A 26288-nucleotide genomic window follows, 5' to 3' on the forward strand; every position below is an offset into this window, starting at 1 on the left:
TGCATTCTTCCTAATTTTTGACTCTGTCTATTTCAGAGAGAGACAATATAACACACTTCTTGGCTGTTGTACAGTTTGAAAGTCTACACCCACCATAGTTTCCTGCCGGTTGGTGGGAGTTATAAGTGAGCTACAGACCCCCAGTTGTTCAGAAACAGCTTGTCATTGCCAATCAGCTTAGCCACCCAATTAATGAATCCTTTCAAACCTGTTGCAGGCACAGTAATTAAAGGCTTTATTTTTCCTCTTTGCACAGACATTCCTCCAGTTACAAGTTGACACTGTGCACACCAACCCACCCACCGCCATCAGAGGCAGACTTGGGCTAGAGGAAGAGTGGAAATGTGCTTCTGGAGAAAGCTCTCTGTGTTCGGGGGGCCATTGTTCCTGCTACTCAGCCTGGTTCCCTTGACTGAGACGGAAAGACCCTCAACTCCAGACAGCAGCGGCACTTGGAGTCCAGGGCAACTGACGGAAATTCTACATGTTCTCTCGGCAGAAGAGCCCACGCCCCTGAACCACTCAAGAAGCCTCATCAGAACGCTGCTAGAGAAAACCGGGTGCCCACGGAGGACAGACGGAAGGCAAGGAGATTGCAATCTGGTTAGTGCCATAGAATGGGATCAGGGACAAGGGCATTTTCCAAAGAGAGCCATGCATTCCTTAGCCGCTTACTTTAGGAAAGAAAAATCCATTGCAAACCTTCCAATATCCGAGTGGGCAATGCATTATGGTGTAATAACGCCCATATTTGGGATATGACAAATCATACAGCATTCTGCATATGGCATTTAGAGACAGGGAGAACTTGTTTTTATTAAAATGGTAATGCTTCAGTAAGCCTTTCTACAATGCTTCTGCAGGTTTAGAGGTATTTATTTGCAGGTATGCACTTCTAGATCCCTTTTCTTTCTGATTGGCTAATCCTTTTAATGAGCTTGCAGTGACCTTGAACATGATTGGTTAGATAGATGCCATTTGTTTTCTGAGGCATAATAATACCAATCTGCTATTTATCTCATGTTGAATTTTTTAAGTACTTTCTCCCGGATATCGGTAGGTGTGTTCTAATATTTTGCATCGTGGGGAGTTAATGAATTGGATTATCATCTGCTTAAAAATGAGGAATCTAAGCTGGGGAAGGGAAGTGCTCCCAGTGGGGCTAAAATGGGCCCCAGAAACCCATTTTCCAGGCATTTCCTAGTCTATCAAGTGACTCTCAAACCCTGGCTGTCCATTAGCATCACTTGGCCAGGTTCCACAAAATACCCAGGCTGGAGCTTCCTCTCCAGAGATAGAGATTTCACTTTCCCTGGATGGAATTTTTAAAAATCTCTGCAGGCCACTTTAATGTAAAATCAGCATTACTGTAAAATCAACATTTAATGTAACATCAGAATGTCTCCATTGGGTGGGGGGAGGGGGGGATGACCAGAGCAGCCCCAGAGGCAAGAGCCCATGTCTTAAAATGACTTCAGACAAAAAACAGACCAAAACAGTCTGAGCATCCCTTTCCTGAGATGAGATTTTTCAAAATGAACTTACTCACAAATAAATAAGTAAATAAATGAAGACATAACTAACTAAATAAGAGAGGCAAATCATTTCTCCCCAAAATAAATTTTAGCAGATCTTCTCAATCACGCTTTGTTCTGGGGGAAACATTTCTTGGCCACATGTTTTGTTTTTTGTTTTTGTTTTTTTCACAGAAGGGTCTTGCTAACAGAATTTTTCTCTGCTCTGTGCAAACAGTAAATAATTCAGTAATCAGTAAAACTCCCAAGGGTTCCCAGAGAAAACATGTGTTGTAAAGGCAACTCATCTGTGATGACAGTAATTTATATATATAGCAACGGAAGACTTCCCACCGGAAATAACTAGGAGTCATATCTTATTAATGTCCTCTGAGAATTCGCTTCAGAGAAATGTTCTCTAATGACATGAAATGCCTTATTAAGGCTGGTTGGATATTACTTTAGCTTGGGGGGGGATGTAAACAGGCAAGATTATTCTCCATTTTGGGGGGGGATGGGTTGTTTTGTACATTTTTTTGATTTCTATGACATTAACAAGTATTTGGCCAATTTAGTTTCTGTTCCATTCCTAGGAAGTGAAACGCTGTGTGTAATAGCTTCACCCTCCTGCTGCCGCTGTTTCTCTTTCTCTAAGACACTAAGCTTAAAAAAAGAGGCTGATCTCAGCTTCACCTGCTCAGAAGTCTCCAATTTACCCGAATCATCATCATCTAATCTAATTTTTTAACGGGAAGGGTGAGAAGGGGGTTTTGATACATTTAATGAGGGATTAATTAACTCCGAAAGAATAAATTCCACTTCAGGTATGATGAGAACCACGAGCCTGCATGGGTTCCAGGCGTGGGGAAGGGAAAAGAATCTGGTTTGGAGTCCGTCAGCACTGGGTCCGTGTCCTTGTTAGGATGCCGAGATGCTGATTCCTTTCTCAGGGGGCTCCCTGTGAGGTCACATGACCATCTATGAAAGCATATACGAGCTCAAGCTCTCTTCCCCTGTTATATTCGCGGAAATGTCCAGTGCCCCCTTTTCCAGGTCACTGGGGCAGCTTTTGTGACGGACCTTCAGTGCTGCTGAGAAAACAAGACTTTCCTCTGCAGCCCCCTCCTGCTCGTCCCCCGGCCCCGCCCACCTCGACTGTCCCCAGAGGTTTGGGGATTTTTTTTTTTTTTTTTTTTTCTCTCGGTACGCGGGCCTCTTACTGTTGTGGCCTCTCCCGTTGCGGAGCACAGGCTCCGGATGCGCAGGCTCAGGGGCCATGGCTCACGGGCCCAGCCGCTCCGCGGCATGTGGGATCCTCCCAGACCGGGGCACGAACCCGTGTACCCTGGATCGGCAGGCGGACTCTCAACCACTGCGCCACCAGGGAAGCCCGAGGTTTGGGGATTTTAACCAAGATCTCCAGGCGATTCTCAGACACATTCAGAGAGAATCAATGCTTTTAGGTCCTGCATTTAATTCCCTCCCCCATCCCCGAGTTGTCATAATGGTGATGGGATAAAGTTTGAAAAGCATCAAGCTTTATCTTGTTTATCGAGAAAGTTTATCTGAACTCTTCTCAGTTAAGACTTTCCTTTCTGTCACTTAGAAATGCCACTAAATCTAGTACAGACCCACAAAAAGCTAGCGCCCGTCATCAGCTGACATCCTTCCAGATCTTTGTCTGGGAGGAAAAGGAAGAAATATAATTTCCCTCTTGTGTTGTATAGTCAATTGTTAGCAACCCTGCCCCCTCCTAAAACAGAACTTTAAAAATCTAAGAACTTAAAAGAAGGCAGCTGACTTACCCATAATGCAAAATCAAATTCTAAACATCTCTTGGTCTAAAATTCCTCAAGCTTACCCTGCAGGTTCTGACAGCTGCCTTATTAACACAGAAGATTTCATATAGCCCTTTGTCGCTGAGGGTCTCGCCTGAAATACACAAACAGTAAACAAAGCTGAATTAAGCAGCTGGGAAAAGGCAATCTGATTTGGCTCCAGGGTTCATAGAAAATTACTACCAAACGTCTGAGTAGTCCGTTTAGCTTAGTAGAGAGGACTTCTCACAATTTGACTAGTCTTTTTTTTTTTTACCAAAGTTTGTTTCCTTATGAAGTTGAAAAACGAATTCCCAGAATCTGTGTTTTTCTTTTCCTCTTAAACCTTATGCCTCCACCTGACGAGATTCAAAGGAAGTCAATGGATTATTTCTGAATGAGGCCATTCTTCTTCAACAAAGAATCACTTTAGGGGCTCCCCTGGTGGCGCAGTGGTCGAGAGTCCGTCTGCCGATGCAGGGGACGCGGGTTCGTGCCCCGGTCCGGGAAGATCCCACGTGCCGCGGAGCGGCTGGGCACGTGAACCATGGCCGCTGAGCCTGCGCGTCCGGAGCCTGTGCTCCGCAGCGGGAGAGGCCACAGCAGTGAGAGGCCCGCGTACCGCAAAAAAAAAAAAAAAAAAGAATCACTTTACTGGAGTCAGAGCCTGGGACAGATCTGATGCCTGTGGGGTGCCAGTATTTGCAAAATTTTGCTAAACATCCTCCCCCAAACCACGACTGAGCCACTCTGGAAAACTGTAACAACTGAAACAAATCTAGTGGTGATGAACTGAAAATCCCAGGCCCCCCACCAACCCCCATAGCAATTTTTGTCACATCCACGCCCAGAAGAGATTGTACCTTATGTTAGCTCTTCCGATTCTCCCTGCACCACTCCGTCCTCAAGCCACCACCTTCTGCATTAAGGTAACTTGTCAAAGACTCAAATATCAGAGCACAGAGTTTTCACCACATGGTCCTCTGATTCACCATTAAGTTCCATTTCAGCAGGCCTCAAAACTTAAGCAAGGGGTAGGCTACCTCTGTTCGTTCAAGACGACCGAAGTCTCTAGCAAGATAAAATGAGCTGCTTCCACAGCTTATTTAAACTTTTCCAAGTCAGAAACTGATTTACCTTCCAACATGTAAGCCTTTTACAAAAAAATTCTGGAGTGAACATCTGCCTGATTGTGTTCAGGGTATTCTATCTACTCTGATAGGAGAGGGGGCTCTACCTGCCCTGATAGGACAGGGGACTCTATCTACTCTGATAGGAGAGGGGACTGTACCTGCCCTGATAGGAGAGGGGACTCTATCTACTCTGATAGGAGAGGGGACTGTACCTGCCCTGATAGGAGAGGGGACTCTATCTACTCTGATAGGAGAGGGGACTCTATCTAGCCTGATAGGAGAGGGGACTCTATCTACTCTGATAGGAGAGGGGACTGTACCTGCCCTGATAGGAGAGGGGACTGTACCTGCCCTGATAGGAGAGGGGACTCTATCTAGACTGATAGGAGAGGGGACTCTATCTAGACTGATAGGAGAAGGGACTCTATCTTACCCTCTTTTCTGCTACCTCCTGCCTCACCCCTAGAAAGGCACAGAGCAAAAGCCTGGAGAAGGAGCCACGAGTGGCCAAGGGTCTCGGGCTGCTTGGATGGGATACAGGGTGGCCACAGACACTGTGCAACCAGCGCACGACCACACCTGGGCCGCATGCACGTGGTCTGGTGGCTCACGGAGGTCCTACCTGTGCTTGGCGCTCTTATTCCCACCTCCCGGCGCCATCAGACGAGCTGCATAGCACTTGGAAGCCTCTAAAGGTGAAGTTGTCCAGCCCGCTGGCTGCACCGTGTTCTCACTGATGGACATGATAACCTTGCCAATCCCCTGGCCTCCTAATGGACCAGATCTCTTCCTACCAAACAGGAGGGAGAGAAAGTTACCTGGTGAGGGGCTGCACAGCAAGTACAAAGTCTATCACTGGCAGAGCAGGAATTAAGACTGGGCAACCACTATTAACGGTGTGGCTTTAGGTGCGTTACTCACCCGCTCTTAAACTTGGCTAACACATACACTAAGGGTATATTTTCCTCATAGAAGGAAAACATACTTCATACTTAATTCTGTGCAGGGTCTTTGCATACTGCATATATATGTACCTATTAATTAATTCTTTATGAATTAAGTAATTGGGTAATTGGAATTCTGAATGCTTTTGATTGTGCAGAAATACGTGGTGGATTATGATGTAGGCTTTTTTTTTTCCATTTAAAATAATGCAATGAGTTTCCCCCCTTTGAAAAATTGATCATCCGACACCTTTTCCAGAACCAATGAGATTCATACTCTGAGGGATGCCTTGATATGGAAGATACTTAGCACTGTCTTGGACACTTGGCTTCCGATAAATGGTAGCTGGTATGACCGATGGTTTTCCCGATACTTTAGTCTCAGGAGGTTATTTGGCACGAAGCTCGATTCAGCTGATTCACTTCCCTGGGTCCTGGTGTCAGTCCCGTCTAACAGCTACCAACCTATGGACTTTTCTCTAGGGCTGAGGAGGGAACAGGAAAGGGCTGCTGCGGGTCTGGTGGCTGAGTTTAATACTGACACTCAGAGTTGATCTCGTTGGGAAGCCTGCCTCTGCTGAGCTTTTGGCCTCTCACAGTTGAGTTGGGGAGAAATTGGAATCTGTGTGGCTTGTGAAGAACGTGATTAATGCTTTGCTTCACGGATGGATGACATGTTTCTTTCTGGCTCAGATGGTATTTTCCAGATGTTACCCAGTGGGACACACAGCAGACATGGAATTAGGATCCCTGAAACTTCCACCTCAGAGAACAGATGAACAGATTTCATAGTAGATTATCCCACAGTGGGACAACTCCCCTGGGGCTCAAGATAGGCATATTTTATGTATGTATGTATGTATGTATGTATTTATTTACCGGCCAGACCACGCAGCATGTGGGAACCTAGTTCCCCAAGCAGGGATCAAATCTGCGTCCCCTGCATTGGAAGAGCAGACTCTTAACCACAGGACCACCAGGGATGTCCTTCAGATAGGCATCTCGTGATGCCTTCACTCTGAGGCTGGTGCCGTGTCATGAGCTGCTTCTCAGACGCTGGGAAGCTACCCAACTGTCTTCGAAGAAACACAGCTCTTATCTTGCTGGGAGAGCTTCTCTTCCACAACCCCTGTGTCTATCTTTTTCTCACTGTCCCAACCCATTATCCCAAACACCTTCCTCTGCCATGTAAACTTCCCAGATGAGATAAGCCAGCTGTCTGCCTGTGGGTTGTGAAACAAAGCATCATGGAAGCATTTTTAGTAATTCTCGAACCACCAGCATTTCTGTTAATAGCAGGATGTGGTAACTGATTGCGTCTCAGAAAGGACTGACATCAGTTCTCTTAGGTAGGCTAAGAGAGAAGCAGATGGTACTCGTTCATTCCACTTTGACTCTTCTTAAGCGCCAGGCATGGTGCTAGAGGCTGAGGACAGACCTGTGCACAAAACAGACAAAATCCAGCCTTAATGAGCCAGTTGTCTTCAAGAGGAAATAGAAAAGAAACAGGAGACATAGTAACCTTAGAATCCTAGTTCTATGAAAAAAAGGAAAAACGGTAATGCTAGAGCTGCCTGTGGCTGTTAGGCACTTAATATGTGGGTCATCCCAGTTGCGATATGCTGATACGTGTAAAACACACAGCAGATTTCAAAGACTTAGTGTGACAAAAAGAACATCAAATAGCTCATTAATACTTTTTTAGAGTTTTGATTATGCGTTGAAATGATCATATCTTGCACATGTATTTCCAGAAAATATATTATTCACATTAATTTCATCTGTTTCTTTTTACGGTTTAAAATGTGGCTACTAGAAAATTTAAAACGTGCCTCACGTTTGTAGCCTGTGTGATATTTTTGTTGAATGGTGCTGTGCCGGAGAACACGGGGCAGGGATGGGGACTTTGGAAATGGTATCTGGGAAGGCATCCCAGAGGAAGTGGCACTTGAAACTGAGACCTGAGAAATCAGGTGGGAAAGAGCCTGGTGGAACTGACAGAAAATCACAGGGGCAGAAGTTGAGTGAGAGAGGTGGAGGGAGGCTAAGATAAGGTAAGAGAGGTAGGATGGGCAGAAGCCAGACTGAGGAGAAAATTATAAGGAGCTTGGATTTCATTCTAAACGCAATGAGGCATCACTTTAAAAGCCAGAGTCAGCTGGTGTTAATCAAGGCAGAGAAGTGACAGCTTGCGTTAATATAGTTGGAGATAGAAGGGTTGCATTTAGGGAATAAGGGCTTCTGGGAGGACATCCTTTTTATATAAAAGTCCAACCATGATTGTCTTACTTGAATGGGCTATGGAGGCTGCCTACTTTTCCCTCCTATTCATAAAATAATAAGCAACAGAGACTCTGTGGTTGTTAATGTTCTGGGACTATTTGTCAAGCTTTGTTTCTGTTTTTTATTTTTTATTATTATTTTGTGGGGTTTTTTTGCACAGTGCTTCGAACCAGATGCCCTGTTACTAATAGCTGGAGGAGATTTCGAGGATCAGCTCAGAGAGGAAGTGGTCCAGAGAGTTTCTCTTCTCCTCCTCTATTACATCATCCATCAGGAAGAGATCTGCTCTTCCAAGCTCAACATGAGCAATAAGGAGTATACATTTTACCTACACAGCCTTCTGAGCCTCAGGCAGGATGAAGACTCCTATTTCCTTTCACAGAATGAGACGGAAGATATCCTGGCTTTCACCAGGCAGTACTTTGACACTTCCAGAAGCCAGGTAAGAAAGTCAGAATTGCTAACTAGCTCTGCTGCTAAGATACAGTCTCAGAGCATGATTTTTTTTTGTCACTGATTCATTCCTAGGATACTCAAAAACTTCTGAGAGGTAAGTAATTGTGGTTTTTAGTGATGGGATGTTAAGTGATGTAATTTAAAATTCTGAGTCTGAAGGGGGAAATGTAACAACTAATCATGTGAATGTACAAAAATGTTTATTTTTTATTTTGTTTAAAATAATCCAGAATAAACCTCAACAAAGCTGTTTTGTTTTTTTAAAAAAAAGAAGGGGGTGTGGATGTAATGATTAATCAGTTGTCAGATGAGTTTTAGGCGGAAGCTGGGTGGGTGGGCAGGCAGACCAGGTGACGGGGCAGCTCTGTTCTGAGTCCCCCTGAGCACTAAAGTGAGTGTGACTCATGGCTTTTGATCAGTCTCCAAGGACTGAACTGTAGCGGTGAGAGCAGTGTGTCTATTTGCCTTGCCTTCTGGCAAGGGAAGGATTAGGCATTAAGAGTTGGCGAGAGATGAATTAGTCATTAGTTAGTTCCCTGAGGATGCAGCTTGCAAAAAGCATTATTCATGACAGCACAGACATTATCTCTTTTGTGGCTTGTAATTGGTGCTGCATGTGGTCAGGGGTCCCAAGTGCTTTTCTTTTCTCACAGTTCCCACTCTTAGGAAATGGGTGTCTTGTTGCCTTCATTACTATTCCAGCAAAAGCTGGCCTTTCAATTACCTTTTTGCTTTCTGCTTTGTGATGGGAAGTTTAAGCTGAAAACGTTCTCTGAACATGGGGTTTTTTAGGCCATATTTTCTTAAAGAATGAATTGAGGAGCCACCAGCACATTTTGAAGACTGTGGCAGAATGTGTTTTTTTTTTTCTCTTGAATTATTCATTGACATGTGTCTTAGTCCGTTTGGGCTGATATAACATAAATGCCATAAACTGGGTGGTTTGTAAACAACAGAAATTTATTCTCATAGTTCTGGAGGCTGGGAAGTCCAAGATCAAGGTGCTGGGCAGATGTGGTGTCTGGTGAGAGGCTACTTTTTGGTTAACAGATGGTCATCTTTTTGTTGTGTCCTCACCTGGTGGAAGGAGCAAGGGAGCTCTTGGGATCTCTTATACAAGGGCACTAATTCCATTCATGAGGGCTCCACCCTCATGACCTAATCACCTCCTAAAAGCCCCACCTCCTAATACCATCTCACTGATAATTAGGATTTCAACATGCAAATTTTGGGGGGTGACACAAACATTCATTCTATAACAACATATAGTGATAAATTTGATTCTTGACCTCAATTCTGGTTTCTAGGAGTTCAAAGGTATCTGTGCAATCATGCTACAACTTAATGCCAGCAAAAATATCCTCCAGTGTGCTGTAAATTTCTCTTGTAATTGGCAGAACGAATGGAAAGACTGTTTACTAAGGACTTTGGGGCTATCACTTCAGTAACTCTAATCTTGTGGCTCTCAAACATGGTTATATTTTTTCTTTCTATTTCCAAGGGATAAAATGGGGTTCCTGTATAGAATTCAGTTTTTTGCTTTAATAGGGAGGTGTGCCTACCTAGAATTTCCTCAGTTCAACGTCTACGTAATGTAAGATTGGTTCAAATGAGCCACTAGGATTTTAGTCATCCTATGTGTTACTGTCTTGATACAGGTTAAATGCAAATGCAAAGCCAGCACTTACAGGCAGATGGAGTCTATATATTTAATGTAGATTTATGGTTATCCAACATATACTGCAAATACCTGGGCTTCTGAAAGTATGTGAGATTAAACATTCCTAGAACAGAATAAAGTAATTCAATACTATGTGTAGACCTACTTTATTCATCTATTCAGTCAAGAAGAAGTGAGCTACTCATGAGTCATAACCCTGTGCTAGGCCTCAGAACAACTATCTCCTGGAGGATACACTGTCACCAGTTCCTGGGAAGGGTCCTGTGGCCCATGCCCTTGGAGTAGGCTTCCACTAGGAAGTCAGTCATTCTAGACTTGCAGGAGGCCTCTTGGCACCTCACTGCAGGCTGCTGCTCTCTTTGACTAGGGGGTGTAAGGTCACAGAAGATGCTGGCGGTCCAGGCCCACCATGACTAGCATTTCTAGGTCTTGCTTTCATGGGACTCAACCTCCATAGGTCAAGCCACTAACAGCAACTCCAGGCGGGCCTTAACCAGCTCACTAAGAGAAACAACCTTACACCATCATATTCTGATTTAGCGCCCCTCCCTAATGGCCCAAAATCTAAATGTCCCTCTATTCTTTCCTTCTCTTCCTCCTCTGTTTTATCCTCCTGACTCAATCTCTTAATGCAACCACCTCTCTCCATTCTTGCCACTCTTTTGCTGTTTCCATGGTAAATGTACATGGTGCTCTACTAGCCCTGCCTCTTATATGGAGAACGGGTATTCGTGACCACATCCCGAGGACTTTGGGATTGGAAACCATGGTTAGAATCCTCCTTTGTCCTCAGTGGCACATTGAGAGGTTACTCTTTCACACCCTCCATGAAAAACTCACACTTCTATGAGGTTCACACTGTTATTTTAACTTGTTCTTGTCATCCATGAATCTTCTGGCTACTTCTCCAAATTTGTTAAAATTTTGGTAACTGCCTCTCCGCCTTCCCCGCTGCTCCCCACCATAGCTATGAATAGGCTCTTGCCAAGATCACCAATTACAAACTTAAAAAAGAAATAAATCCAGGATACTGAATATAGCTCCCTAAACCATAATGGAAAAGAGTATGAAATAGAATATATATATATATATATATATAGCTGAGTCACTTTGCTGTACAGCAGAAATTAAATACAACATTGTAAATCAATTATACTTCAATAAAATAAATAAATAGATAAATAAATAAACCTGATCCATACTTTTCCCACCTTGTCCTATGTCACAAGAAGGCAACATTGACGTCATAACCTACCCTTGAGTCCTCATTGGATGAACATACTTCCTCCTTCCCACACTCCTGTACATTGTATCTCTCAACCATCTCTGTCCTTCTCTTTGCTCTCTCACTTTTGTCAAGTCTTGCCTCCATGAAGCTCTCTTTTGCTCTTTGATTTCTGTCAGCCCATACTTCATGTTTTTTCCCATTCACATCAGCCCCATCTCCTGGTTTCTTCTCACTTGTCCAGCTGTTCTGTATCAGGTTCCTTTGTAGGATCCACTTGACTTGCCATCCCTTAAATCATGGCATCCTTCTTGTTGAGTGAGATGCTCTCACAACGTCAAGCACTCCTAAACACTGATGACTTTCAATTCTGTTGCAAGCCAGCCCAGATTTCTCTTTTGAGCTATCGACTCATATATACACCCATCTTTAAAAATCTCCATGTGTATATTTCCTCAGCATTTGAAACTCAATATTAAAATCAAAAGTCATATTTCTATTCCTGAACCTGTTCTTTCTTTGATGTTGCTTATGTAGCTCTTGAAATAGTCTCTACTTTGGCTTGTAGTTGCTGCACATTCCTGTTTTTTTTCCCTCTGACCCCCATTTTCACCTTTGCAGGCTCTTTCGATTAGGCTAGATTTTAAGCATTAGTGCTCTTCCAGGTGTGGTCTTAGCTCCCATCATTCTATATGCTTTCTCTGGGGTAGCACATCTATACTTAAAGATGACTCACCAGAGTGTACCTCCATCCCAGACCTCTTCCCTACACTCCAGACCATATAGACTATACAACATCTTTTCTTTAAGGATATGGTAAAGGCACCTCACACTTAAAATATCCCAAATCAAGGTTATAAATCAACCCAACGAGATCCAGTCTTCATGTATCCCTTCATAGGTCAGCAAATAGCATCATCATCCAGTCAAATGCCCAACTAGAAATTTTATTTTCCAGATTTCTTCCCCCTTTATATCTAATCCAAGTCCTACTGCTATTACCTCCTGAAGAGATCCCTAACCTGTTGACTTACTCCATTATCATCATCACTGTCTTGTACCTGGGCTACAGTAATAGGCTTCTTACTGTGCTACTAGGAAGCACTGACTCTCTTTCCAGTCTATTTGTGCTCCACCAGGTAGCCAGAGTGAATTTGTCAAAACACACATCCAGTCCTATAACCCCCATTCCCAAACCTTGCCCAAAATTCCCCTTTGGCTTCCAGTTGATTTGAGGATAAGGGGCAAACCCCACTAAATGCCAGTAGACCTTCAACTTTCACCGTGCTCCCCTTACTCCGCCCACTCCAGTGACTGCCCTCCTTCCAGCTGTGCATATCTGCCATCCTTCTTCCTGCCACAAAAACTTTGCATATGCTGTGTCTCCTGCCTGGGCTGTTCCTTTCTCCCACTCCTTCAGATAAGTGTGTGTGTGTGTGTGTGTGTGTGTGTGTGTGCGCGCGCGCGCGTGTGCACACGTGCGCCACAATCCCAAGGAAGCCTTCTTGGGTCTGCCTGACTGGGTCAAATAGCTGTCTACTTTTACATCATTGTACCATGTACCTCTCCTTCAAAGCAATTGCCAAAGTGATCAACTTACATTTGATTACATTATTGTTTTATTAACAATAGTGAACTTTAAGCTCCAGGGCAGGCAGACACTGCCTTTGGTTTGGGTCACCACTGCATTTCCAGTACCTAGGGAAGCACCAGATATATACTGGGTATTTGCCCGGAGAATTTGTGGGATAGTGGGCGGTATTACCATTATACAGTTGTCAAACCCAGAAACCTGAGTCTTTTTTTTTGTTTTTTTTTGCGGTACGCGGGCCTCTCACTGTCGTGGCCTCTCCCGTTGCGGAGCACAGGCTCCGGACGCGCAGGCTCAGCGGCCATGGCTCACGGGCCCAGCCGCTCCACGGCATGTGGGATCTTCCCGGACCGGAGCACGAACCCGTGTCCCCTGCATCGGCAGGCGGACCCTCAACCACTGCGCCACCAGGGAAGCCCCTGAGTCATTTTTGACTCTGCACTCCTCCACATTTTCTTCCAAGTCCTTCCAAGGCTAACTTCTTAATATTCTTCAAATGCATCTGCTTCTTTCCATGTCTAGTGCTACCGTCTTAGGTCACGAGATATTTTGGGTTAATCAATAACTTCTTAACTAGACTTCTTGCCCTCAAGTTCTAACCCTGTCAATCCATTTACTACTTTGCCACCTGAGTGACACTTCTGTAACCTACCTTATTGTACATGCTCTTGTTTATAATATTCGGTGGTTTCTTTGGGGCCTTAAGGGGAAATTTATTTTTTAAATTTAATTGAAGTGTAGTTGATTTACAATGTGGTGTTAATTTCTGCTGTACAGCAACGTGAGTCAGTTATACATATATACATGTGTGTATTTTTTTTCATATTCTTTTCCATTATGTTTTATCATAGGATATTGAATATAGTTCCCTGTGCTCTACAGTAGGACAATGAGAAAGATTAGATAAATAAGAATCAATGGGATGGGAGTTAGAAAATTCAGTGTCATGGAAGATGAAAGAAACAAGTATTTTCCAGATAGAGTTCTATCTGAGACTAGAGAATGATGGTAGGCACAGTCCCACAAACAATTCACTCCTCTTTTAGAAGAATGATTCCTTGTCTTTTGGGGAAATCCTAGAGATATTCTAATCAGCATAATTTCAGAAGTTAAAATTTTCTTTTTACTTTGTGTCTGATTTCAGTGTATGGAAACCAAAGTGCTGCAGAAAATATCTGGTATCTCAAGCAGTGATGGTGCCGATGAAAATACACTTCCTCAGTTGGCAGAGACAATCATCGCTTTGTCCCTCCAAGGTGTTTGTCTGGGACAAAGAAACTTGCCGTCCCCAGACTATTTTACAGAATATATTTTCAGTTCCTTGAATAGTACAAATACGCTCCATCTGTCAGGTAAGGATGCTTTTCATGAATTTCACTTCCCAGTCACACCTACTAAATATAAACTGTGCCAAAAACAAAAACGGAATCATTGCGATGACTGAATTTGTCCAGGTATGTTTTAAAGACCCTTTTAATCTCAGCATGTAGTGAGACAGCCCAGGGGGCCTTTTCAGGGCAGACATGCTATGATATGTATGTGGTGATAAGGCAAAAATATGCACTCAGGGCTTCCCTGGTGGCGCAGTGGTTGGGAGTCCGCCTGCCGATGCAGGGGACACGGGTTCGTGCCCCGGTCCGGGAAGATCCCACGTGCTGCGGAGCGGCTGAGCCCGTGAGCCATGGCCGCTGAGCCTGCGCGCCCGGAGCCTGTGCTCCGCAACGGGAGAGGCCACAACAGTGAGAGGCCTGCGTACCGCAAAAAAAAAAAAAAAAGCACTCAGCTCGTTTGAGCAGGGATGATGAAATTGTGGATGGAGAGCCAAAGGGAGAGATTTTTATGATCTGCTACTAGGACTAACTGAACACTTTCCCGTTTGGTACAAAGTGCTGGGCCCGGGGGGACAGAGTATCACGTAGAAGGATAAAATAGTATTCTGAAGGGTGCAAGAGGCTTGGTAGCAGTTTGCTTGGAACCATAAAAGTAAGTCATTTAATGTTAAATAAACGTACTGTGAAATACACATCCTGGCTACATTCGTGACAGCCAGCGTTGGAGGGATCTGAGGTAAAATAAGACGTCATGAAAGGAATCAGAATGTGTGTTTCACGCGTTTCTTTGTAGTTGACAAGACATTGAGAGTGAAATGACTTATTTTTTCATCTGCATCAGAATGCCCTGCTTTGCACACACACCAAGGTCACATTCTTCCTCTTGGGAAGTCACAACATAGAAGAGAAATACAAATTTTCCAAGGTACCAGCAACACCCTCATGATCTAGATAAATCTTCTAACTCTGAAAGGGATCAAGAGCTAGGAGTCATACAATTCCACGCAGAACTTTCTCTGACTTGTTTGTCTAACCCACCGAATGACAGGTGTGTTTTTCTGCAATTCGTCTGTATTTGCTTTAAGAAATGAGAGAAAGAAAGTTTTATTAAGATGAAAATTGAAGTATAATTCAATCGTGTTACCTAGATGTCATCACTAGGAAATAGGCCGGGGAAAAGCATGCTACGCTGAGAATGATTTTGATGTAGCAAACAGGAATTGCTAAATTCAGATTTTGAGTGATTGAGTTTTAGCAGGACAGTTTGCATATCAACCGAAGGAATGGAATGATTTCCCTTTTCAAGTAAAAATGTGTGCCACCTGAAATAGGACGAGCCATCAGACCGGATCAGACCGGAATACAGAATACAGTTAGAGGCAAGCTGTACTGTAAGATCAAGGCAAGTTGTCTAGATATTGACCATCATGGACCCTGGATAAAAAAACTAAAATCATTATTTGTGAGAGGTGTTCAGTATCACCCACTTGGGCACAAAGCGGCCACGTTTGCATTTGAGAAGTCAGAATTCCATCCCATCCCAGTGCAATTAGATGCTTATTCCAGAGGCCCCAAGGCATTTTTTTCTAACAACTGCCTCTGAGCTAGGGCTCTACTGATACCAATTGTATTTTGGGGTAGAGGGGGAAAAAGTATGGTATTTTTAATTTTTTTAAATGTTTTTATTATAGAGATTGTTAAACATAAACAAAAGTAGAAACAATAAAATAGTGTACCCCCATGTACACAGTCCCCAGCCTTAACAATTAACAGCAATTGGATAATCTTATATTTGCCTGCATCCTCTCCCAATCACTTGATTATTTTGAAGCGATCAACCTGTACATATTTCTGTATGAATCTCTAAAAGAGGAGGATTTTTTTTTTTTATTTTTGCAGTACGCGGGCCTCTCACTGTCGTGGCCTCTCCCGTTGCGGAGCACAGGCTCCGGACGCGCAGGCTCAGCGGCCATGGCTCACGGGCCCAGCCGCTCTGCGGCATGTGGGATCTTCCCGGACCGGGGCACGAACCCGTGTCCCCTGCATCGGCAGGCGGACTCCCAACCACTGCGCCACCAGGGAAGCCCAAGAGGAGGATTTTTTTAAAAGCATCTATTACAAATATCACTGCTAAAAAAAAACCGAATGATTCCTTTAATATCATAAAAATTTCCTCCATGTTCACATTTTTCTGCTTTTTAAAAAATATTTTTAGTTTTTATTGAACCAGGATGTAAATAAGGTCCATAAAATGTGAATTGTTGGTATGTCTCTGACGTTTTACTTTTGATAGGTGTCATGCCCTTCCCCTCCATTCTATTTTGTTGCAATTTTTTTGTTGAAAAAAACAAAAAGGGATCATTTATCCCATCTGGATTTTGCTGATTGCATTCCTACTCATTTTACATGTGTTTCTTTTTTTTTTTTAATTAATTAATTTATTTATTTTTGGCTGCCCTGGGTCTTCATTGCTGCGCGCGGGCTTTCTCTAGCTGCAGTGAGCGGGAGCTACTCTTCGTTGCCGTGCGTGGGCTTCTCATTTTGGTGGCTTCTCTTGTTGAGGAGCATGGACTTTAGGCACGCGGGTTCAGTAGTTGTGGCGGGCGGGCTTCAGTAGTTGTTGCCACAGGCTCAGTAGTTGTGGCTCATGGGCTCTAGAGCGCAGGCTCAGTAGTTGTGGCGCACAGGCTTAGTTGTTCCATGGCATGTGAGATCTTCCCGGACCAGGGCTCGAACCCGTGTCCCCTGCATTGGCAGGCAGATTCTTAACCACTGCACCACCAGGGAAGTCCCTTACATGTGTTTCTATGCAACGTGTTTCGTGTATATTGATTTTTATATGTAGAGGTTTGATTAGTTTTAGGTTGTTTATTTATTTGGGGCTACAGTCTGATCATTGGTATCTTCCATCGGCAGCACATAACATCTGGTTGTCTCTTTCTGAGAAGTTATAAGCTATTGATGGTCATTGCCTAGATTGATCAGTTGTTTGGGGCTTACACAGTGGTGATCTTCTGATTCTCTCAGTTCTTCTTCATGTTTCAGTGTAATAATTCTATAGTGGAAAATATTTCCCTCACCGCAATTTCATTTTATTGAGGTTCTTAAAGGAAAGTAAGGATAAACTCTTGATTCTTTAATTTACCACTTTACAAAATAATAACATAGTTTCCTTGCATCCTCAAGGAACAGTGAGCTTTTCTTTTTATATCATTATGATTTCTTATCTCTCAATCTATTGTCATTATTATCCTTTTGATACTCAGATCGTTCCCTCTTTGACAAGTGGAATCTTATTCAAGGTGGCTGTAAGTCTTTTTGTCAAAACCCTTAACACATTTTATATCTCCCTTGCTCTCCAGTGTAAAATATTCCCGGTTCCTCTTGTACCTTGTCTGACTAAGCTGGGATAATTGTTTCTCCAAATATTTTTTATCTTTATATAAACCAATTAATCAAACTTCTCTTATTGCTTTTGGATTTTGAGTTAGAGTTGAGAAAGTTTCCCACATTCCCGGGTTATAGAAGAAGTTACTCGTGTTTTCTTCTAGTACTTGTATGCTTGCATTTCTGATCCATTTAGGATTAATTCTGGTGCATGTTGTGAGGATTAGATCCAGTTTATTTTCTCTATACGACTATGCAGTTTTCTTTATACCTTTTATTTAAAATGCAGTGGAAATTATTTCCTCCACTGGTTTGAGATGCTTTTATATAATAAAGTGATAAATGCAATCAGGTCTATTTCTGTTTTCCATTCTGTTCTATTGGCCCACGTGTCCACCCATGTGCCAGTACTGTACTGTTTTACTTATAGTAGCTTTATAGTATATTTTAATTTCTGATAGAGCTAGCCTTCTTCATTGCTCTTCTTTTCAGGGTCTTCCTGGCTTGTTCACTCTTCCTAACAAATATCACCTAACTGTCAAGCTCTGGGAAAAAATAACCCTGTGATAATTTTATTATAATTGCAAAATAATGATAAAATAACTTAGAAATGATATTTACAAGATGTTGCATTTTTATATCCCATAGTGTTTCTATTTGGGCATATCTACATGTGTGCTTTTGTGGAGTGTTTTATTATTTCCCTCACACAGGTTTTAGACATTTCCTGGTACATGTATACCTAGGCATTTAACTTTTCTTTTGGCTCTCTTACCTGGGGTCCTCTCTTTCATTACAGCTTCTAACTGGTGTTTGTCTGCGTGAAGGTTAGTGATTTTTTTTAGATTAATTTTATAACCTGTTCCATGATTAAATCTTTCATTTTATTTTGCCCTAATTTTTTAGAGTTTTCAGACAGTTTTGCCTCTTCTTTTTCAATTCGTGTGTGTCTTTTCTTTGTCATCTAATTACATTGCTTAATAACCCCGATATAGTGGTAAATATTTTGAGAATGGTCTGTACCCTTATCATATTTTAGACTTTGAAAGAAAAGTTTGTTTCCTCATTGAGTTGAGAGAGCAATGGTAAAGAAATATATTTATAGTCTTTTATATTAACCCACATATTTACATTTCTAGTACTCTTCATTTCTTCCTGTGGACTTGACTTACCATTCAGATCATTTCTTTTCAGCTTAAATAACTTCATCTAGTGTTTCTTGTAAGACAGTTCTGGTACCAATTAATTCTCCATTCACTGTTTATCTGAGAATAATTTTATTTCACCTTCATTTTTTAAATTCATTTATTATTTATATTATTTTTTAACATCTTTATTGGAGTATAATTGCTTTACAGTGGTGTGTTAGTTTCTGCTGTATAACAAAGTGAATCAGCTATATGTATACATAAATCCCCGTATCCCCTCCCTCTTGTGTCTCCCTCCCACCCTCCCTATCCCACCCCTCTAGGTGGTCACAAAGCACCGAGCTGATCTCCCTGTGCTATGCGGCTGCTTCCCACTAGCTAGCTATTTTACATTTGGTAGTGTATATATGTCCATGCAACTCTCTCACTTTGTCCTAGCTTACCCTTCCCCCTCCCCGTGTCCTCAAGTCCATTCTCTACGTCTGCATCTTTATTCCTGTCCTGCCCCTAGGTTCTTCAGAACCTTTTTTTTTTTAAGATTCCATATATATGTGTTAGCATACAGTATTTGTTTTTCTCTTTCTGACTTACTTCACTCTGTATGACAGACTCTAGGTCCATCCACCTCACTACAAATAATTTAATTTCTTTTTATGGCTGAGTAATATTCCATTGTATATATGTGCCACATCTTCTTTATCCATTCATCTGTCGATGGACACCTAGGTTGCTTCCTCACCTTCATTTTTGAAGGGTTGTTTTGCTGGATATTAAATCCTTAATTGATAGTTCTTTCTTTCAGCATTTTGAACATCTTATTCCACTACTTTCTGGCCTCTATTTTTCAGATGGGAAGTCAGCTATTGATTGTATCAATGCTCCCTGGTATGTGATGAGTCATTTTTCCATCACTGCTTTCAAGATATATCTTTGTCTTTGACTTTCAACTGTTTGACTATGTCTGGGTTTGGATCTTTTATATTTATCCTACTTGATGTCTGATGAGCTTCTTTTTGTTTTGTTTGTTTGTTTTTTGACCATGCCCCATACTATTTCCCCAACCTGGGACCTTGACAGTGAGAGCATGGAGTCCTAGCCACTGGACCACCAGGGAGTTCCCTCTGATGAATTTTTTGAACATTGTAGATTAAGGCTTTACATCAAATTCAGAAAGTTTTTAGCCATTATTTTCTCCAGTATCTTTTTCTACTTCTTTCTCTTTCTTCTCTCCAAGTGACTGCCACTACATATGGGTCAGTATATTTGCTGTTTCCCGCAGGTCTCTGAGACTTGTTCTTTCTTTTTCTCTTTGTTCTTCAGATTAGATTATTTCTATTAATTTATCCCCATATTCAGCAATTCTTTCTTCTACCATCTCAATATGCTGTTGCACTCCTCTAGTGAATTTTTTACTTCATTTATTCTGTTCTTCTACTCCAGAATTTCCATTTAGACTTTTATATAGTTTTGATCTCCTGATTGAAAATTGCTATTTGTTAATTTATTATTGTCATACTTTCCTTTAATTTCTCAAATATTATTCTCTTTAGTTCCTTGAACATACTTATAATGACTGCTTTGAACTCTTCATCTGGTAAATCCAACATCTGGGAATACTCAGATACATATTTATTGACTGCTTTTTTCCCTGACTCTGAGTCACACTTTTCCATTTCTTTGCAGGTCTCTCTCTCTCTCTTTCTCTCTCTTTTTTTTTTTTTGTTCTTGTTGAAACTGGCCATTTAAAATAAAATATTGTAGTAATTCTAATTTGCAGTTCTCCTACTACTGATGGTAACATTTAGGAAAACACCAGAGGTATTTTTTTCAGAAGTAGAAAGATGAATAAATCCCAAGAAATTCACCATAATATTCAGTTGTTCTCTGTATCAGTCATTTTTTTAAGGCTACAGCTGTACCAAGGGAAACTAAACTGCAGTCTGTAAACTGACACCCATACCACAGTAGCATTAGAAAACAAAGTCTCTTTTGTCCCAGTAATCTCAGCTGCTTTTCAATTCCTGTTTCTTTCCTGCATTAAACACTGAAGAGGAAAAAGGTTAGATTGACTTTACATTAAAGTTATAGTTAATCTACTAAGGATGTATAGTGCCTAAAGGGAATAAATTTTCTAAGGATTAAATCTGTTTCATCTTTTGTTTACATTTTTATAGGGAACACCTAGAAAAAGAATTAGTTGACTTACTAGAAGGCACTTCATTTTTGGAATTGCTCATTTCATCACGGTTCAGCCCTAAGATCTCAAGATCTTGTGAGAGAATCATTACCGTGTGAAGTATAAATACTCTTTATTCTTTTTTTTTTTTTGGCCATGCTGTGCAGCATGTGGGATCTTAGTTCCCTGACCAGGGATTGAACCGGTACCCTCTGTATTGGAAGCACAGAGTCTTAACCACTGGACCACCAGGGAAGTCCCTAAATGCTCTCTATTCTTGTTCAGAGTAAAACCTTGGCTTTTCATTAGAACTTAGAAATTTACTTAGTAAATATCTATGCTGCGGCCGTGTGAAATTGTGATTATTCTGAAACTGGCCTGTCTTTATGTGACACCAGATTTTGTATGAAATTTCTAGAACTAGACCAACTCCTCAACGCTCTCTGGACTAAAAATACCTGTATCAGAAAAGATAGAATCCATCAACTTCAAAGGAAACAAAACAACCTAACAGTCCATGATTGGGCCTACCCTAATCTATCTGTACCCGAGGACCCAGAATCAGATGACAGTCCAGTTTCCTGGGATCAGGTATTGTCATTATTCCTCTTGTACCATCATTTGCTGTTGTCAAAGGAAGTAGCTGTGAACATTCTCTAAGAGTTGTTGAAAAGTTAAAGGATAATGTAGATTTCCTTAAATGTAAAAATATTCTATTTCCACGGTGTGGGCAGGGTTTTTTCTTCTTACAAGTGGGTCTCTATAGACATAAACTTGAGGTCAAGATATTTAGGAGAATGATATATATTACTCTTTCCTCCACTGGGTCCATACTGAATGCATGAATAATTAATTCAGCAAACCTGTGAGCATTTACTATGTGCTAGTCACCGTCATGGGCAACAGGGATAGATAATTGAACACAAATAGGCACGGCTCCTATGGCGCTGACAGGGTAGTGGGAGGATATAGACATTATACAGAAACTTACAATGATGAATGAACACTTTAAAGTTAGATTCGATTATGAAGAGATTACTTTGGATTGTGAGCAACAGAGAAATACTGGTATAGTAGGCAGCACTGAGAAGGTTTTTGAGAAAAGGTGATATGTGAGCCTATAAACATGTTCATATTCTTATTTCCTAAAGTTGTGTTCCAAAGGACATTCACTAGTCTACCTAGATAATTCTTGAAAAGCGGTGCTATGGTCAAATCTGACTGGGAAATACTGACGGTGCATATTGCACTGTAGCACATTAATGTGTCTGGGGATGTCCTTTAGTAAATAAAATTCTTTAATCTTATTGGATCGAGCATTTTTCAGACTCTGTTACACATAGAAACCTTCCCTGCCCTTATTATTTGACATCTTGAAAAATTGATATTCCATGATCATGGCTTACATTTAATGAGGAAATTAATACTATGTATTGGACACTGCACAATTTCACCTGCATTCTTCATGTAATTATTACAACAGCTGTATGAAGTTAGGTTATATGATTGCATCCTACAGATTAGGAAATTGAGGCATGGGGCTAATACGTAGTTGCTTAAGTTCACAGAAACTGAGGTGTATACATAGGTTGTCTGATGGCGTATTCTGTGCTCTGAACAACTATGCTGTTTGAGAAATGTTGATTTAAAGAAATAAAACTATTTTTGTTATTTATATCTTGGATGAGTTAATATTCCTATTAAGCACAATCTGTACTTTAAAAGAGCAAAATTCCTTAAATATTTCTAACGATAGTGAAGGTCGTTCCTGTAAGTTATGAATGATCGGGCATTATCACATATTTTTGCTACGATATATTTTAAAAAGTGAATTTCTATTAATTAGACCAGATATCAAACGCATCAATTAAAGCTGATTCTTTCAAACTCACACTTAGTGTATTCAACTGAAGGTAACAGGAGTTGATGCCTATATCAATCCTTATTTGTGAAGTCTCTTTAAATGTTTCTTCAGGGCCAGCTCTTAGAAGGGAACACATTTGTCTGATGGAGACCCTCTTTGCATAAAGAATGAAGGCTATTTCTCAAAATGTAGGGGTGACCTACTTAAGGCATGCATCTTCTAAGAACAGTAATAATCATTTTCTGTGCTGACTCTGCAAGATAAACAAAACAACCTCTTTCCCAATTCTTCTCTGTTCCAACATGTCACTTTCTTTGTGACTTTTGAGGGGACCCTAAGGTAAGAGGCTAGATCTGGAGATCCTGCCTATATTGTTTAGGCCGGTGGTCCTCAAAGTGTTGTCCCTGCACCAGCTGTAACAGCAGCACCTGGGACCTTGTTGGAAATGGAAATTCTCAGGTCCCACCCCAGAAGCTACTGAATTATACCCTGCAATTGTGGAGTTCATCACCCTGTCTTTTAACAAGCCCTCCAAGGGATTCTCAAAACTAAAGTTCCAGAAGCAACACTTGAGAATGTGTTTGTAAAGTTTCCACAGGAATCTGATGATGTCCACACAAGTGTACAAGTATGTTGAAATTTTATGTGAAGGAATAAAGCTATTTCAAAGGTTATTGACGGGATAATCTAAATTTCCATTCTGTTTTCTTCTTCATTAAAAACATTTTGTCTACCAAAATTTTATAGGATATAATAAATCCCCTTTAAGGACATTTGTGTTAGTGATTTCAGAAGAAATGTAATGCAACAATAACCTAAATAGTACAGGAACAGCAAGTAAATATCAAGGGCATAGAAGCTTATAATAGAATAGCCTTACTCTATGAGAAGGTATTCTAAAACTAGAAACTATTCAGTTCCTTGACAGTGAACTGCGGGAAGATGCATGGCATTCTTTTCATGTTTATCTTTCCACTCTCTTACTTCCCAGGCAGGCATTTTTCAATGAGAATGTTTATTACGAAGGATTCATTATCAGAAGCTTGTTAGTTTCCCTTTATTGTTGCCAGTATTTTTAATGATGAAGTAATTCTATTCCATGATTAATAAATGATACAAAAGAGACTGTTGTCTTTGGTGTAAATTATTTTGATAAAGGGAAAAAAATCACAAGTTTAGCTTTCTGCTGCTGCTGCTTGCAGTAGAAAACTTTTGGAGTTCTTGCCCAATCCCTTTCTGAGAAATGGCTTTCTCACCCACAGTGTTGGGTCCAGAAGCCGTGTTTGAAGAGCATGGTCCCACCTCCTGTCTCGGGGGCAAAATTGATGGAATCAGACGGGTATTTGACCAAGAAAACCCATCTATAGCTTTGCTGAGCCAATCAGATCTGTCAGGATTTGCAGCCTCAATCCAATCTTGGGTTCTTGGATGGAAAGGTAACCTTAGGGTCAGGGCTTATACGGCCATGTGTTTATTAAAGAGAGAAGACCAGATTTCGAAAGGAAGTAGATGTCCGCAGAGGGAAACAGAAAGAAGAAAATACTAAGCCCCAAAGAGACAGAGGAAAGTCATTGGTTCTAATTTTCCAGCTTCCGGTTCAGTTCCTCTTGAAATGTGGCTGTCCTTCCCATCTCAGACATCCTCTGTAAGCTTCATGCATCCTCCCCTTGGTGTCTGCTGGTTTGAGTAGGTCCTGTTCCATGCAACCAAACATCTCCCAATCAAGATAAAGCTTTTTAACCCTCGGAATCATCCCAAAGGATTTTTGTGTGGGAGAATCCAGCAAATGTGTCGTCATGATTTTCTGATTAGCCATGTGCCTTTGTTTAAAATCCCTACTTTCTACAGCATGGCAGATCAGACAATCCTTGTATACATCACTGACTTTTTTAAAGATACCTTACTGTAACTAAAGATCACACTGATCTCGCATTGGGGTCTTATTTCAGTAGAAGACACGCATTTGTGCTAGCGAAACTATACACCCTTCTCATCCACATATGAAAACTTTTCAGTGTAATTTTTGATGCACAAAATGTCAGCCCTTAACACTTCTGAAATGGACAGATGCTTTGAGGCAAGTTTTAGAGACCCGTTTCATTTGTTGTCTGTTTCTACTTCTTATCTCATAGATATCCCTATACGATATGAAAAAAATCACAAAGATCTAGATAAAAATTAGTGAAATCAGTAGGCAATAACAGTGATTTCAACTGTTTTTGTGGTGGGAGGCTGTCAAGGGACAGAGGTAGCCATATCGTTCAGTGTTTACACACCAGCGAGTTGATACAGCATATTCACTTTTTAAAATATTGCCTTAACTTTTATTGCTTTTGAAAATGCATGTTGCCTACAAAGGCTTGCTAAATCAGAGAATATTAAAGACGATTACCTCAGAGCTCCTTTTATCCTGTGAATTTTAGCTTTGTTAATAATACAAAGCCATCCCCCCTCAAGGTTTCCTTAGGCTGCTGTTTAGAACACTGTGCAACACATTGTAAAACACGGTGCATCTCTTCAGGAAAGAAAAAAGTGTGCAAAACTCCTACTATATGATACTCAGAATGAAAGTGAGATACAGCTGTTTAATCAGAGATGAAAGATAATCCTGGGGAATTATTTATGGACAGAAGGCTTCAGGGAGACACACATAGTAATGGCTTCATGTGGAAGGGTTGACTTGAACCCTTCCACTTAGTTCTGACTCCTCAAGAATGGTAGTCGATGGGGAATTTGGTTCAGTGCTGAGGATGGTAACAGTGTATTTTCTTCCTCCTACAGACTTGCTTCTCTGCTGGACAATTCGTGGAGATATTTCTACAGAACAAGCTTTCAGCCATTTCTAAGGAGGACTTTAAGCAAATGAGTCCAGGGATCATCCAGCAGTTGCTGAGCTGCTCTTGCCAGCTGCCCCAGGACCAACAAGCGAAGCTGGGACCCCCCACGCCGGAGAGTAAGTTCTGGTTCTTCCCTCGGAGAGCTAACGCACACAGTGTATGCGATAATGATGGTGAGTGAAGGATACGTACCATAGACCAGGCACCGCTCTGAGCATTTTACATTGGTCAGCTCATTGAGTCCTCACACAGTGCTACAGCTAGAAATTATTATTATTATCCTCACTTTAGAGATGAGGAAACTGAAGCACATAGAAGTTAAGTGACTTGCCCACGGACACACAGCTGGTAAGTGATAGAGCTGGGATTCAAACCCAGACAAGCTGTTTTTAACCCCCTATGCTATACTGCCTCTCAACGAATATTTTATATTTTGTGTATAACTTACATAAATCAAGTTTGTCCCCTGTATTTGACTCAAGCACGGACCAAGTTCAAAGGCGGTAGTTGAGAGGTGGCCCGGTATATGAGAAAGGGCGTCGGTGTTGGGGTCAGAAATGCAGAGCTGAGTCACGCCTTCCTTCCCCAGCCAACTCTGTGATCTTCAGCAATCTCTTTATATCCCAAGCCCGTCTCTTTCTCTGCACAGTGGGAAGCAGTGATAGTACAGGGCTTCCTATCCATTTCCACACTGTGGCACACAGTAAAAATGAAGGCACATTGGGGTCAACCAGAGAGGCTGTCCTGGGGTGGAGGTGACCAGTGCAAGGAGGTGCCGGCCTCCCGGTTGTGGCTGGCAGCCCCAGGAAGTGAAGGGATCAGTACTCACACTCACCTGTGACCCGTAACATCACTGCAGTAGGTGAACACTACTCTGAGACTTCGCAGTATACCAGTGAAG

At 41.6% G+C, this 26288-nt stretch overlaps 1 protein-coding gene across 3 annotated transcripts in view; it reads left to right on the forward strand.

The window, feature by feature from the left end:
* The first annotated feature begins 342 nt into the window (after window positions 1-342).
* SLC39A12 (solute carrier family 39 member 12) overlaps window positions 343-26288 on the forward strand; it is a 67604-nt gene continuing 41658 nt past the window's right edge. For all 3 annotated transcript variants that reach the window (XM_060121751.1, XM_060121760.1, XM_060121764.1), the window contains exons 1-5: window positions 343-603; window positions 7852-8133; window positions 13789-13996; window positions 21105-21277; window positions 25332-25503. In XM_060121751.1, the coding sequence (XP_059977734.1) occupies window positions 343-603; window positions 7852-8133; window positions 13789-13996; window positions 21105-21277; window positions 25332-25503 (1096 nt within the window). The remainder of the gene's footprint in view (window positions 604-7851; window positions 8134-13788; window positions 13997-21104; window positions 21278-25331; window positions 25504-26288) is intronic.

This window comes from Lagenorhynchus albirostris, chromosome 1 (assembly GCF_949774975.1).
Source record: "Lagenorhynchus albirostris chromosome 1, mLagAlb1.1, whole genome shotgun sequence".
NCBI classification, from domain to species: domain Eukaryota; kingdom Metazoa; phylum Chordata; class Mammalia; order Artiodactyla; family Delphinidae; genus Lagenorhynchus; species Lagenorhynchus albirostris.